A 14,284-nucleotide genomic window follows, 5' to 3' on the forward strand; every position below is an offset into this window, starting at 1 on the left:
CGGCCTTCCCCAGCTGCCTAGAAAATTTATGGCATCAGATACCATCAACTGTCGCACCAGGTTAGCATACCCACAATCTAAGACGCTCTTTATACCAAGTGCACCAACATTCAGCATCTATAGCTGGGGGGGGGGAGGGGGGAGGAGGAGCCAGACAACACAGACCCGCCAACTCATTAGATCCAGCCTGAGGGCAGGCACCTACTAATTGATTAGATCCAGCCGACAGCTGCCCCTGCAGCACTCTGCATGGGGCAGAGCCCTACCTACTCCCACCCAGGCCAGCCTACACTGCACTCCCACCTGTGCCTGATGAGCCCATGGGGTGGATGAGATGGGCTGATGGTGTGCCCTTTGTCCATGGTAGCTTCTGGTTCCCCGCTCAGGGACCCTTTGCTGCTCTAAAATCCTTCCTCTGATAACTCTTCATCTTTGAGCATCACCAATTGATCTCTCTGTGGTCATCATACTGTCCACATTCTGCCCTGTGGGCATATTCCTTTGTTTCACAAACCCATCACACATGCACACATCCTAATTTGGACTTTACCAGTCTTCTCCCAATATGATCTGTTTCCCCAAATGGCTGGGACTTCTGGTTTTGGGGCTGTACCCTGGTGCCAATGCTGCAGAGTCCCTTATCTCATGTTATGGAACAGCGTGGTACATGTCTTCAGTTTCCCAGCCTGTGTCTGCTTGCTGCTTGCCTGTGCTGGACATAGCATACCTTGAAGGAAACTTGTCAAAAACAAGCTTTTAGAAATTAATTAACCCTTGCCATAGCCCTGGATGATTATTCTAATGCATATCTATTTACCTACAAGGCAATTCTCAAAAGCAAACCTCTAAATACCATTTTCTAGCTATCACTTACCTCCTGCAGTAGCCAGGGGGAGCTAAAGGCTCTGAATGCAGCTGCCCAGGTGCCAGGGATCTCCAGGGGTGGTCAGGCTTAGCCTGGCAGGGGGGAGAGGGAAGGGTGATGAGGGCCAGGACAGACTCAGCCTGGCACGGGTCTCCAGGAGAGGTTGATGGGAGACAGTGGCAGGGGGCTCATGGGGGGACAGGCCCAGGCTGGCAGGGACTCTGGATGCCATCAGGTCCAGGCACTTGCACACAGCAGAGGGGCATGGTGCCCACAGGCCAGGAAGCTTCAGGCACAGGTCCTGAGGGTCAAGCCAGTGGCCTGCAGGACTGCTGAAGCTGGCACAAGGCCGCAGCACAGGAAGCAGCTGACAGAAGCCTGGGGTCTACAGTGCTGCTGCAGTCAGCACATGCCCACCACACCAGCACACAGTGGCCAGGGGCAGGCGTCAGCTGGTCCAGGCCCCAGGGGTCAAGCCAAGGATCTAAAAGCCAGCCAGGAACTACTGAAGAGCTGTCCCTGCCCAGTGGTTGGGGGGACTCCCAACCACGTTGCTCTGCCCCTGGCAGGAAGCTGGCCCCCTGCTGGTCTGACTGACCAGGAACACATTTACTCCCATTCAGCATCTCCACATGCACTACTGGGCATTAGATAACATGCATTAAATCTACTAGTTGTAAATACAAGTAGTTGATTTACTGCACATTAACCTATTTTAGATTAGCCAACTGCACACTTAAGCATCTCATACAGATGTGCCCACTGTGTCCCATTGTTTAGCAGTTTCTACACCAACATCCCATTGGATGTCTTTCTACTCACTTGGGTGGAAACAAAAATCAAGCCCTCTGATAAGATTATCCAATACATAAAATATATACACTAGTACTGAGCCCCAGGGATTAAAAAAATGAATCTTCAAGTATTTTAATGATATCAAAAGTTTAATGTGGAAATCCTCCCCAGACTTTACTACTACCTAGGTGACAACCAATAATAAGTCTACAAATGAGCTCTAAGTTAGGTTGATGTCCATCGTACCCAGCATTCTACATGAGGGGTGGGCAAAATGCAGCCCGTGGACTAGATGCAGCCCACCAGGCCATTCCATCCAGCCTGCAGGACCCCTAAAAAATTCAGAAAATTAATATTTATCTGCCCTGGCTGCCTGTCACAAGGCCCTCAATGGCTTGCCAAAACTCAGTAAGCAGCCCTCCACCCAAAATAATTGCCCACCCCTGTTCTACATGCATATAAAATTAGATTCTCTTCTTCCCTCACTCTCCTGTTTTATGCTTTGACTCCATCTCATCCCTAATTCCTTTCCTCTGTATATCCCCCATTTCCTTTCTGGTCCTTTCTATCTATCTATTTGCAACAACATTGCTATTTCCCTAGCCCAGAAATACTCAACCCCACATACCTTATCTCAGATTGCCACTTCTCTTTTTGTCCTCTCTTGAATAAAAGACTCCAAGATGTCTGAATATCTCCTTCAATTCTGTTAAGTTCCTTATAATTTGGCTTTCCTTCTTAACATTTCCTTCAATTTTTTGTCTTTTGACAAAGATGATCAGTCCTTGCATGGTGCCAGTATGCTCCCCTCAATTTTCCGGGGATTTAAAATCCTCTTCCTCCGCTGTCTAGTCCTCCATCATCATCCTCTTATACTTCTCTTTCCTGCTTTGTTGCGAAGTTGCCACAGATTTGTCCTTAGCTCCATCTTCCTCTTTCCTTCCTTTTTCCTTCCATCCTGGATTATCCAATTCTGCCCATTCCTATGGTTACTACTTTCAAGCCAAAGACTTTCAAAACCCTTCCCTAATTTGACCTCTTACTATGTCCAATCCTGTATATTTCCAAAAATCTCCTTTTAGACATAACTTGGCAATAAACTATGTCTATGCTACAATCAGAAGTAGGACTGAAGCATAGACTGACACACTCAGATAACCTGGGCATCCACAGCAACAAAAGGTGCAATACACACTCTTTGGCATCCAAGTACTTAGGCTCTTCACTGCACTTCTAAAATGTCACAGCTTCACTGTATACCTGAGCTCACTAAATGAAAGTTGCCTTGGGTAAATCTACATGTGAAGCAATGTGAAATAGGCTATTTATACACTTCACAAACAATATAAAATCACAGTAAATAAACATCACTGCCACATTATTGTTAACAATATGCACATTTTGTTCATAAAAACAAATTCTGCAATATTACTTAAAAGTAAAGCAACAGTGAACATTCTTGCCATCAAACAAACTATTAAATAATTTCTGTGGTAAAATGGTCATTGAAATGTTGAGTTTATAGTTCTCTTCTGTGACAGTATTTCAAAACATTTGTAATACTGTAGAATTTATGAAGGAATTCCACAAATTGTTGTGGAGTTTCAAAGACTTTTTTTTTTCTTTTTTTAAATACAAGACGGAAGAAATTGCTGACAACAGTAAAACAATTAGAATGTATAACCTACCAAATATGTTTGTGGAATGTCCTTTCCTGGCAATGGGTTTGAGCTCATTATGTCCCCATCCATACTGCCTATAATTATCCCAGGCATGCTTCATCATCTGAGGAAGGGAAAACAAAAACCGATATAGTTAATACAGTTTATTCACCCAACACAATTTATAACCGATTTTCTAAACTGAAAATTCCCATGTCTCACCCTCAACCTAAAACAGCAACGGCTATTCTACATTTATTTCCATCAGTTAAGGTAGGCAAACCATATAGTATGAATACTCTTTAATTCAAAAAGTCTCAAGAATATCTAAATACACTAATTAAAGGAAGTAATTAATTGGTCTGTTGCCATACTGTTACTTACAAAGCATGTAAGTTTGCTTCTTTTAAGCATGAATTTTTGAAAACACAGATGGTAGCTTCAAACCAATTTGACTGCAATAGGAGCTGTTGAATATTCAACATTTTTTAAGTGTAGCCCATTGGTTTTGCTGCCTGAACAGAAACAAATTCGTTGTGTGTGTCAATTCTGAAAAATGTTGGCCTAATTCTAACTTGACTAAATGAAAACATCAAAATCTCCAAAGGATGTATATTTCAAAAACGTATGAGGGGGAACGATTTAGTATCATATTATAGGGCTATGGCTAGCGGTGAAAAGGTAAAATTTAAAGAGGTAAAATTTAGGCTGAAATTTACTTGACTCAGATATACTTAGCTGTAGGGTGGTCTCCAATGAGTAAAAAAGAGTACAAGTCTCACAGCTTGAGACCCAAAAACTATACTAGACAAAGGACTAGAAAATGGGCTCACAATCGCCTTGTGGTCTGCAAAATAAGTTCAGTTGTTTCTATCACATGGTTAATAAAATGCCCCTAAGAAGAAGGGGGAAAGATGACAGTTATAATAACCCTTATTATAAAAAAGTTAAAAGATGTTTATAAAACAACCAGTTAAAAGCAGCTAATTAAAAGCACAGAACCCCATATGGGGCAACTCATGAAAGTAAACAATCAAAAAAGGACAATTAAAATAAACTGACAATGAGGAAAGCCCTTGTACCACCACCATTCCCACATACCCGCGATTACATTTTAAGGACCAGGCAGCCCATCAGCACCATACACAGTGCCCTTCTAAAAGGCCCAGTAGGATGCAAACTTGGCCCCTTTTGATTTAGGACAAAGTGCTCCAACTCAAAGACCAGATGCATCCGAACTAGAAGCCCACAGAGGCAGTGGGAGCCATCAGAGCCAGATCCAGTGAGCCGGTTCCAGTGGCTCTTCAGCGTCACCATCTTAGCTTGACCCAGAAGGAAGTTAGCCAAGCAGGGGGAGGGGGAAGAGATGGGACTGATGAGCAGTTAGAGACTTGTTTTAAAGCTTTATTATACATATTATAAAAACAGATGGTTAAAGTGCGAATATACATGGCCCTCCAAGCAGCTAAGCATTGTCAGGAACCCTCATGCATTCCCTCTATGAGTTATACATGTAGGACTAGCAATCCATCTTCCACCTTCCAGAGTGCCCTCTCAATAGGCAAGCACAACACAAACTGGTCCACATTTTGTTGCAAGAGGAAGTGTCCAAATGCAAATATGACACACCCAGACCAAGAAGCGGAAAAGTGGGAGGATGTTATCAGAGCCAGCCCTTGCAAGCTAATTTCTGCGCCTTTTCAGAGTTGCCATCCTGGTCTGACCCAGCAGGAAACTAGCCAGACAGAGCATGTTTTTCTTGGCTCTTTAGTATGAGAGAGAGAAGAATACAGGCAGTCTTTGACTTACAAGATTTCGAAATCAATATGATTGCTATTTGCAATATAAATACATTAACGTAGCTATATTACTTATCTAATAATTGATCAAGTACAAAATTCTGGGGTATGTTTGGTAAAAATAGGGTATTGGGGCTTGGTTCAGGACCAATCCCTCATTTATAACATTGTTTCTTATGAGAAAATTGGTTCTGAGTTACAACATTTCAACTTAAGATGCAGTTTTCAGGAACCAAGTGTGTTGCAAGTCCAAGGACTGCCTGTATACACAGTCTCAGATAAGTCCAAACAGTTGCTGCAGCTGGAGGCAGTTTAAAAGGCATGGAAAAGAGTTTCCACCACTATCATGGAACCAGAACACCGCCCCCCCCCCCCCCTCCCTGGGAGGCCTGGGGCATGTGTACTGACCCAGGAGCCCAACAGAAGTGTGTTGCTTTTGACACAGTTAATACAGGCTGAGGAGGCATGCTCGGATGGACACTGACAGCATCAGGACCGAGACACCATTCTCACTGCTCACAAAGACAGTCATGTCATCAGCATACACTATCACCTAAACTAGAAGACTGGTAGTTGAGGCCTATGCTGATGGGAAGAGCAGACCTGTGAAGCAGCAGCCCAGTGCAAGGAGCAATGACTTAATAGCGTTTGTACTCTGAGCATTTCAGAAAGGGGACAGAACTCCCAGATGCCTCTGCTCGCAGGGAACAGGGCATAGAGTACTCCATTCATTTGCAGGAGGCTTAAGATGTCCCAGAACAGGAACCAGACAGCAGAGGTGAAAATAGACCCAAAGCCAAAATTCTCTAAAGTCTAGAACACAAAGTCATGATGGACCCAGTCAAAAGCTTTTTCCTGATCCAGTGAGACAAGGCCAATGGTCAGGCCAAAGTACTCCATGGCTGACAGCAGGTCACATAACATGAAAAGACTGCCTTGAATGCTCCAACCTGGCATGCAGCAAGTGCTTGAGGTTCATGACTGAGGCCATGATGATTCTGAGAAGGTGGGAAAGGGCCTTAGCCAAGATGCTATAAAAATCAGCACTCAGGAGTGATACTGGTCACTTAATGACACCAAGCTCCCCTTTTCCACTCGCTGGCAACTGACAACATCCTTGAAGCTCTCTTACAAGAAGGAGAGGAGATCTCAGCCAAGGAAGGGGTAAAAAGTCTTGCAGAACTCAGTGGGAACTTGCTGAAGCCTGAAGCCTTCCTTGTGATAAGGCCCTCAACACTGGTGGTCAGCTCTGTCAAAGACAGCTCCTGCTCAAGCACTTCTGCCTCCAATGTAGAGAGTCGGTGGGGGGGGGCGCGTGGGGGGAAGCACTCCTGCAGCTGTTGCTTCAGGGCAAACAGGCTTGACTGTGCACAGTTCTGCATAGAAACTGATGACATGCTCTTGGATATTGGTGGGGTCCATGAACATCTGGCCCAATTTAGGTTTTCTGGTGGACAACGACCATCTGTTCAGCATCTCTCTTCACCGGGGCAAAGTATTTGTTTGGGGCATCAGCCTCCAAGAGTTCTTGCAAGAGTTCAGGTACCCTGACCACACCTTTTATTAGCTTCCCCAGGCATTTCTTCTGAAACTAGAGGCTCTTAAAGCTCCTGGTCACTGCTAGTATCTGTCAGAACTGCTTTAGCTCCACAATATCTGTCAGCGCAGCCTTGCTACTTGTACCACTGGCAGACTACACCAATTTGTACTTTCCCAATATCTGAACACTGCTTCCAAGAATGGAAATTGCATATCATGGCTGCCCAGGTCATCCACAAGCAGGTGAAGCAGTCCTGGAAGCAGGTGTCTTGTAGGAGACTGACATTCAGACACCAGTATGGCACTCAGGTGCAAGTTGGGCTTGGGAAGCCAAGCTTGCAAGAAACCAAATAGTGGCCTGAAAGCCCTCCTGAAGTGATACAGATTCTGTGAAGCAGAGACAAGCGATGCTTGACAACGTACAGGCAGTCAATACAAGCCATGGAAAGTACTTCTGGGCTCACCTTCAGCAAGGTTTACTGTCTCATACTGGTGTGCTGTTTCTTGGAAGCAAGTGAAATCTAGACACTTCTTGGTCAGGGCCAGAAAAAAATGCTCCTTTCCAAGGATCTCTGCATCCATTGGCATTGCACGAGCCAAAATTAAAGGTCAGCACGGTAAGCAATGTTTGGGACCAGGAGACAGGGGAGACGGAAAGTGGAGAAAGGAGAAAAACACCTAGGATTTTCCAATACAGGGAAGAAAGACAGGAAGGAGGGCTAAGGATCATTTAGGGTGGGTCAGAAAAAGCCCCTAGCACAAGGGTGGCCAGGATCCTAAACAAGCCCCTAGCACAAGGGTGGCCAGGATCACAGGGCACCTAAAAAATTTACTAAATTAATATTTATTCGCTCCTAGCTGCCTGTCAAAGCTGACTGGAGCCAGGGGCAGTAGGACCCAGAAGGAGCCCTCAGCAGGCTTTAGCAACTCAGCCCCGCCCCACTCCAGCCAGTTCCCTGCTTTCCTGCGTCAGCATCACATAGCTCCCAGCTGCATTACTGGACCATGGAGCACAGGACCACACTGGTACAGGGAGGAGGAGTGTGCGTGCATGTGTGTGTTCATGTGTTCGCACTCAGGCTCAGGGGCTCTGTGTGTGTGTATGTGTTCATTTGCATGCAGGCTCAGGGGCAGAACGTGTGTGCGCGCGCGTGTGCGTGTGTGCGCACAGGCTTGGAGGCAGAACATACGTTTACGTTCAGAGAGAGAGTCCCACACACACACACACCCCACCATACACATGCACCCCCCCCCGCACTGCCATACACAAAACCCAGCCACCCTCCCCTCACACACCTCATACCCAACCATACCCCATATATCTACACACCCCCACATGCTTCCTTACTCCACATACCTGCACACCCCCACAAACCTATACTCACCTCCATACAATATACAAGAGTAAGACTTCATTTAAGCTATTGTGCAATCATCTCTGTGTACACTACACAAACACATGTAAATCAAGACAAAAATATTTTTTGAAATCAAATTAATGAATGTTGTAGATGTTTGCTTTTTAGAACATAATTTGGTATTTTTCTGGTTCTGAGATGGCAAAACCCCTTACTGAAAAGAGTACTTTTGGGGACAAGGGGAGGGACTTCTGGTGGCAAAGATCAGGGGTGAAGCTTCCGGTCACAAGATGGCAACCAGGGGGCCATGCAGCCCTCAACAGCTTGCCAAAAAAGCTAAGTAAGCAGCCCTCTGCCTGAAACAATTGCCCGTCCCTGCCGTAGGAAAATAGGCTCATTCCCTACACACAAGCTGCACTGCTTTGCTAGCTTTGACTTCCTGGGCTGGGGATTTTTCAATTCTTAGAGCTAAGAATTGAATCTTTTCCTTAGCCTGAACGCACAAAGCCTGGTTGCATCCAAAAGGATCAGCTGCTTTGCTGCATTTAGAGCTAAGAACAAACAAGAAACAAATAAAAAAACGTGACAACAAAGAAACCCTTGCACCTCACCTGTTCCCCACACACGGGGCAGAGGAAGAGGCAGAGGAAGAATCAGACCCATTGTCCCAGGAAATGTAATTGTACAGACATTGGCCTTCAAAACACAGTTTCCTTCAATATTTACTAAGGCTCCTTTAAACTTCTCTGGGTTTTAAGTACAATAGTTACTGGTGTAAAAGGGTCCCCCCACTCCACCACCCCTCCCTCAAAAAAGGAGCTCTTAAAAGTAACATGACTCTTTATACAGAAGCTGAGGAAGGTAAACTACCAGGTAACTGCCACTAACTTAAAGAAGGACCTAAAGATGCAAGTGGGAATATTCAGGTCCAAGCAGGGAAAAACAAGAACAGACCTGTGTAACTGCACCCGCTTCCGGAATTTGGATAGGCCCAGCACATAGGCCCCAGACCACAGTGGCCCCATCACCAGGGCCATCCCTAATGCTGGAATGAATTGGGGCAACTGCCCGGGCCCCATGTTTTGGGGGGCCCCATGGAGCTGGGCAGAGTGCCATAGCAACTCTGCACCACCAGCAGCTTGCTTCCTCCTCCCCCCTCTGCTGCTGGTGGTGGCAGTATCTTCTTCACATCCAGGGTGCACAGGAGCGGGACAGGAGCATGGCCCCGCACAAGCTGATCTGCCCCAGGCCCCACACCCTGTTCGGGTTGGCTCTGCCCATCACCACCTTCCCTGTGCATGGCCCAGATAAGCTCTTGGTAGATGGTCATTCCTATCATTCTATCCCTCACTGTGCTGCAGACCCCTCTTCTGCCTCTCTGCCTTCTCTAGGAGTTGCTGTGAAGGCACAATTTTATTTGGGGGGCGGGGGGAGGAGGATAGTGAGTCAGAAGAGCCAGATGCATCTTCTACACCAGAAAATGTAGTCCTGTATTTATAGATTCGTGAATGCTAAGGTCAGAAGGGTCCTCAAAGGATCATTGAGTCAGACCCCCTACCAGTAGCAGAAAGAAGTGCTGAGGTCATGTGACCCCAGCCAGGTGCTTGTCCAGTCCCCTTTTGAAGACCCCCAAGGTAGGGGAGAGCACCACCTCCCTTGGAAGCCCATTCCAGATTCTGGCAACCCTCACCAGGAAGAAGTTCTTCCTGATGTCCAACCTAAACCTACTCTCCATCACCTTGTGGCCGTTGTTTCTGGTTGTTCCAAGGGGTGCTCTGGTGAACAGAGCATCTCCTATTACTTGCTGCCCCCCACCCCAAGTGAATTTGTATACTGCCACAAGATCCCCTCCTCAGCCTTCTTTTGCAGAGGCCCAGGTCACTAAGCTTTTCTCCATAAGGCCTTCCCTGCAGGCCTCTAGCCATATGAGTGGCCCTCCTCTGGACCTTCTCAAGGTTGTCCACATCCTTCTTGAATTGCAGCGCCCAGAATTTACCTGAATATAAGATGATCCTGATTTATAAAATGACTAGGGACCTACCTAAATCATAGCAGAAGTCTGCAGCAGAGTGGTACTTTTAATTTTGCTCTTCTCATCAGGAGTCCCCTGCCACAGCCAAGTGGCTGAGAGGCAAAAAACGCATTAATTGCCTCTCAGCCACTCATCTGGGTGGGAATGGAGAACATGGTGAAAAGAATGAGATTAAAAGGTGCTGCTGCACTGTGAGCTTCTGCTGCAATTTAGGTAGGTCCCTAAACATGACCCCCCCCCCAATTTATATTTTAAATATGGAATATTTAGAAATTTGTTATAAGAAACATAATTTACCATATAGGCAATTTACCACAAGTTCCCTTAGACTTAGTCCATCCAGAATTGATGCAGTTTCTCTCTTTTTAAGCTGCCCCAAGTTTCAGCACAGGTACTCCATAAACACACTTTCAAACAACACTTCTACACTGTCTGAAACATAGTATAAAACAGAGCCGGGCAATTATTTTGGGCAGAGGTTCTGCTTACCCAGTTTTGGCAGGCTGTTGATGGCTGCATGGGTAGCCCCGTCCCTTGACAGGTGCACTAACCCCTGGTCACCGTCTTGGGACCAATGTCTCAGAGCCAGCACCAGGGGGACCCAGAGTGGAGCCCAGGCTGGCAGGGGTCTGTGCAGCTGAGCTGGGCTGCACCAGCAAGGAGAGGGGGGAGCTGGCCCGGCTCCACAGAACCCCTGCTGGCCAGGACCCTGTACACTTGCCACCCTGCTCTGTGCCACACTGGCGGTGGCCCCAGGACTCTAGTGTGGGCCCCATGCTCCCACTGACTCCCATACCCATTCATTCCCAGGGCCCCTCCAACCCTGTAGTACAGGTGGGGGGAGCATGCAGCCCCAACCCCACTTGCCAGCAGGGAAGGAGCTGGTGCTAAGCACAGGGAAAAGCGGCCCCTCCCTCACCCTGCGCCCCTTGCTACAGCTGCTAGCAGTCTGCGTGGGAATGTCCTGAGCAGACACAGGCAGCCCCACACGGGCTGCAACCAGCTGCAGTGTGGGGCACTGGCCACGGGGCGGAGGAGGGGCCGCTTTTCCCCGTGCTCAGCACCAGCTTGTAACCCGCCCCCACTGCCAGCCTGGGCCACATGCTGGCTCCAGGCTCACCCGTCAATGGCAGCAGCTGCTCAGTGTGGAGAAAAGTGGCAGTGTTTGCCACCACTGCCTCTGTGCTGCCCAGCACATGAGCTCTGGGTGGGCAGCAGCAGCAAGCACTGCCCAACAGGGCAAGCGGTGGGGTCGTTTTCCTCCATGCTGAGCAGCTGCTGCTGCCACATCACAACCCCAATGGGTGAGCCTGGAGCTGGCACAAGGCCCAAGCTAGCAGCAGAGGTGGGTTACAAGCTGGTGCTGAGCATGGGAAAAACAGCCCCTTACCTGGCCCGTGGCCAGCACCTCACGCTGCTGCCACTTGCAGCCTGTGTGGAGCTGCCTGTGCCTGCTCAGGACAGCCCCACACGGGCTATGAGAGGCTGCAGCATGGAGTGCCGGCCACAGGGCAGGTAAGGGGCCACTTTTTCCCATGCTCAGCACCAGCTCCTTCCCTTCCCCTCCCCCCACTTACCTGAGGTTCGGGCACTGGTGCAGCCACAGGGTGACAAGTGAGCCCTGCTGTTGCAGGATCCCGCCAGGGCTTCCCCTGGGTCCTGTTGCCCCTGGCTCCTGACATATTTCACAGGAACTAAGGACAGATAAATATTAATTTTCTGAATTTTTTAGCAGCCCTACAAGCCAGATAGAATGGTTTGCAGGCCGAATCCCGCCTGTGAGCCGTATGTTGCCCACCCCTGGTATAAGCTCTGCATGATATGAATCCAAATCCAAAAAGCTCACAATTTACCATGTAATTCACTGAGCTGGGCCCCACCAGAGTTAACAGCATTTTAAGCCACGGTGACTCCACAGCTCAGCAATGCTCAGTATGTGTGTACTCCATATACCCCCCGCCCCCCTTGCAAAGGATCCATACTACTAATTAGCCCCAACTCATGTCTGGAACAGAGTGTTCTTGCCATGAGTCCTGGAATCCTCCAAAAATGTATATGTAGATGAAGCGCAAGGCAACCTGGTCTAGTTCCACCTCGTAGAGGGTTGGGTCATGCTAATCAGACTCAACAGCCTGAGAGAGCGAGTGACAGAGGGATTCTAGGTGAACTGTTTGGGACCCCATCTGCTGGTGTTTGACAGATGTTTAAGGTTGATGAAGCAAGAGGAATCAGTGGAAATGGGAAAGAAAGGTGCAGCTCAGGGGGAAATGAAGAAGTCAAAATGTACTTAATGTAAAGGCTCACTATGATTTGAAAAAAAAAAGAGTCGGTAGTGAGGGGGGCTGCATGCTATGGGCATTACTATATATCTTATTTGGATGGGCTGCACTCAGGAGCCAGGACCAGGGAAGAGAGGCAGGAACTGGCCACACGTGCATCCCTATACACGTGTGCCCCCTTACCTGACTGGCGGCGGAGGTGGATGCAGCAGCAGCGGAGCCAGCAGCAGGGGCAGCAACAGCTGAACCCCTAAAGGTAAGTGGGGCAGAGGGAGCCAGCACAGCTGAGCCAGATCCAGAGGCGAAGCCCCCCGGATCCCTTTTAGCTGAGCTGGTAGGGAGCCGCGCGGGCGGGCAGGAAGGGCCAGGAGGGAGACTCCAGCAAGAGTAGGGCAAAGGCACCACATAAAAATATAAATAAATAGCAACTTATATAATGGTGTCGACGCGGAGTACTGCTAGGACCCCTGCCTGGGGCATGCCGCCTACCCAGGGCTTGTCCGAGGCCTCCACCCAGACAGAGCCCATGGGGGAGCTAGCATCCCCCTGCCCCCCTGACCTGCGGGGGATGCCCAGCAGGGCCAGGGGGAGCAGGGATTGGGGGCCCCCACACCTGTCCTGCAGGTGCCGGTCTTGGGGCCCTGGAGGAACAGGTGAGGGAGCTCCAGGAGGAGGTTAGCAGGCTGAGGGGAATCAGGGAGGTGGAGGATGAAATTGATGGGTATTTTCTCTCCCTGCAGGGCCATGCACCCAAGGAAGAAGCACCTTGGGAAGTGCCCTCCACAGCAGAGTGGCAGATGGTCACCTCCAGAACCAGGGCCGCTCACAGCAAAGCAGTACCAGTTCCTCCAGTCCAGCTGGAGAACAGGTAGGAGGCCATGGTGACATTGCAGGAGAAGGAAGGAGAGGAGGAAACCTCCGGAGAGGAGGCAACTCTATACTCTCCACACTCAGAACAGGCTGAAGGAGCTAAGGAGACCTGGAGGAGGAAACGTTGAGTAATCGTCATAGGTGACTCCATCCTAACAGGTACAGAGAGTCCCATCTGTCACCAGGACCCCTTGACATGTGGGGTCTACTGCCTGCCCGGAGCAAAGATTCAGGACATGACGGGGATGATCCAGCACATGATCTGGCTCACCAATTACTACCCCATGGTCCTAATCCATGTAGGCACTAATGATGTGGCCAGGAGAAGCCCTGATCACCTGATGGACTACCACACTCTGGGGGGCATACTGAAGGAGATAGGGGCACAGGTGGTATTCTCTTCTGTCCTACCAGTGAGCAGACATGGAAGATGACATGAGACCTGCATCAGGAGAGGTCAACTTCTGGCTTCAGGAATGGTGTCTCGAGGCGGGCCTTGGCTTCCTATACAACGACCCACACAAGACGAGAGAGATGCTCGGGTGGGACAGGCTTCACCTTTCCCCCAAAAGGTAAACATGTATTCTCTTCTAGGTTAGCGGATCTCCTCCAGCAGGCTTTAAAACTAGGATCACTGGGGGAAGGGGAAGACGAGGGAGAAGGAAGCCTTGGACCACTAAACCAAGCGTCACCCACAAGAACGGCCCAGCCTAGACTGACGACAAACAGAACAAATACCCAGGTAAGCAACAGGGGCCAGGGTAGTACTGAGATTAAGGGGCCAGTGCACACATCTTCAGGAGGCCTCAAATGCCTCTACACAAATGCTCATAGTATGGGGAACAAGCAGGAGGAACTTACCCTCCTGCTAGCTGACACCAACCCAGACATAGTGGGGCTCACTGAAACGTGGTGGGACCCAACACACAACTGGGCGGTGAATATCAAGGGCTATAGCCTGTACAGGAGGAACAGGACAGGGAGGAAAGGTGGGGATGTAGTGCTCTATGTCAAGGAGGAAAACACATCCTCAATGAGTAGCATGGGGTCAGAAGAGGGGCACACTGAAGTGCTCTGTGTTAGAAT

General features: G+C 48.8%; 1 protein-coding gene across 1 annotated transcript in view; it reads right to left on the reverse strand.

The window, feature by feature from the left end:
* Positions 1-14,284, reverse strand: part of MAN1A2 (mannosidase alpha class 1A member 2) — a 248,716-nt gene that overhangs the window by 160,451 nt on the left and 73,981 nt on the right. The window contains exon 3 of the mRNA XM_019516076.1: positions 3,349-3,445. Coding sequence (XP_019371621.1) covers positions 3,349-3,445 — 97 coding nt within the window. The remainder of the gene's footprint in view (positions 1-3,348; positions 3,446-14,284) is intronic.

The sequence above is a fragment of the Gavialis gangeticus genome, unplaced genomic scaffold, assembly GCF_001723915.1.
Source record: "Gavialis gangeticus isolate Ggan-Ray unplaced genomic scaffold, GavGan_comp1, whole genome shotgun sequence".
Taxonomy (NCBI): domain Eukaryota; kingdom Metazoa; phylum Chordata; order Crocodylia; family Gavialidae; genus Gavialis; species Gavialis gangeticus.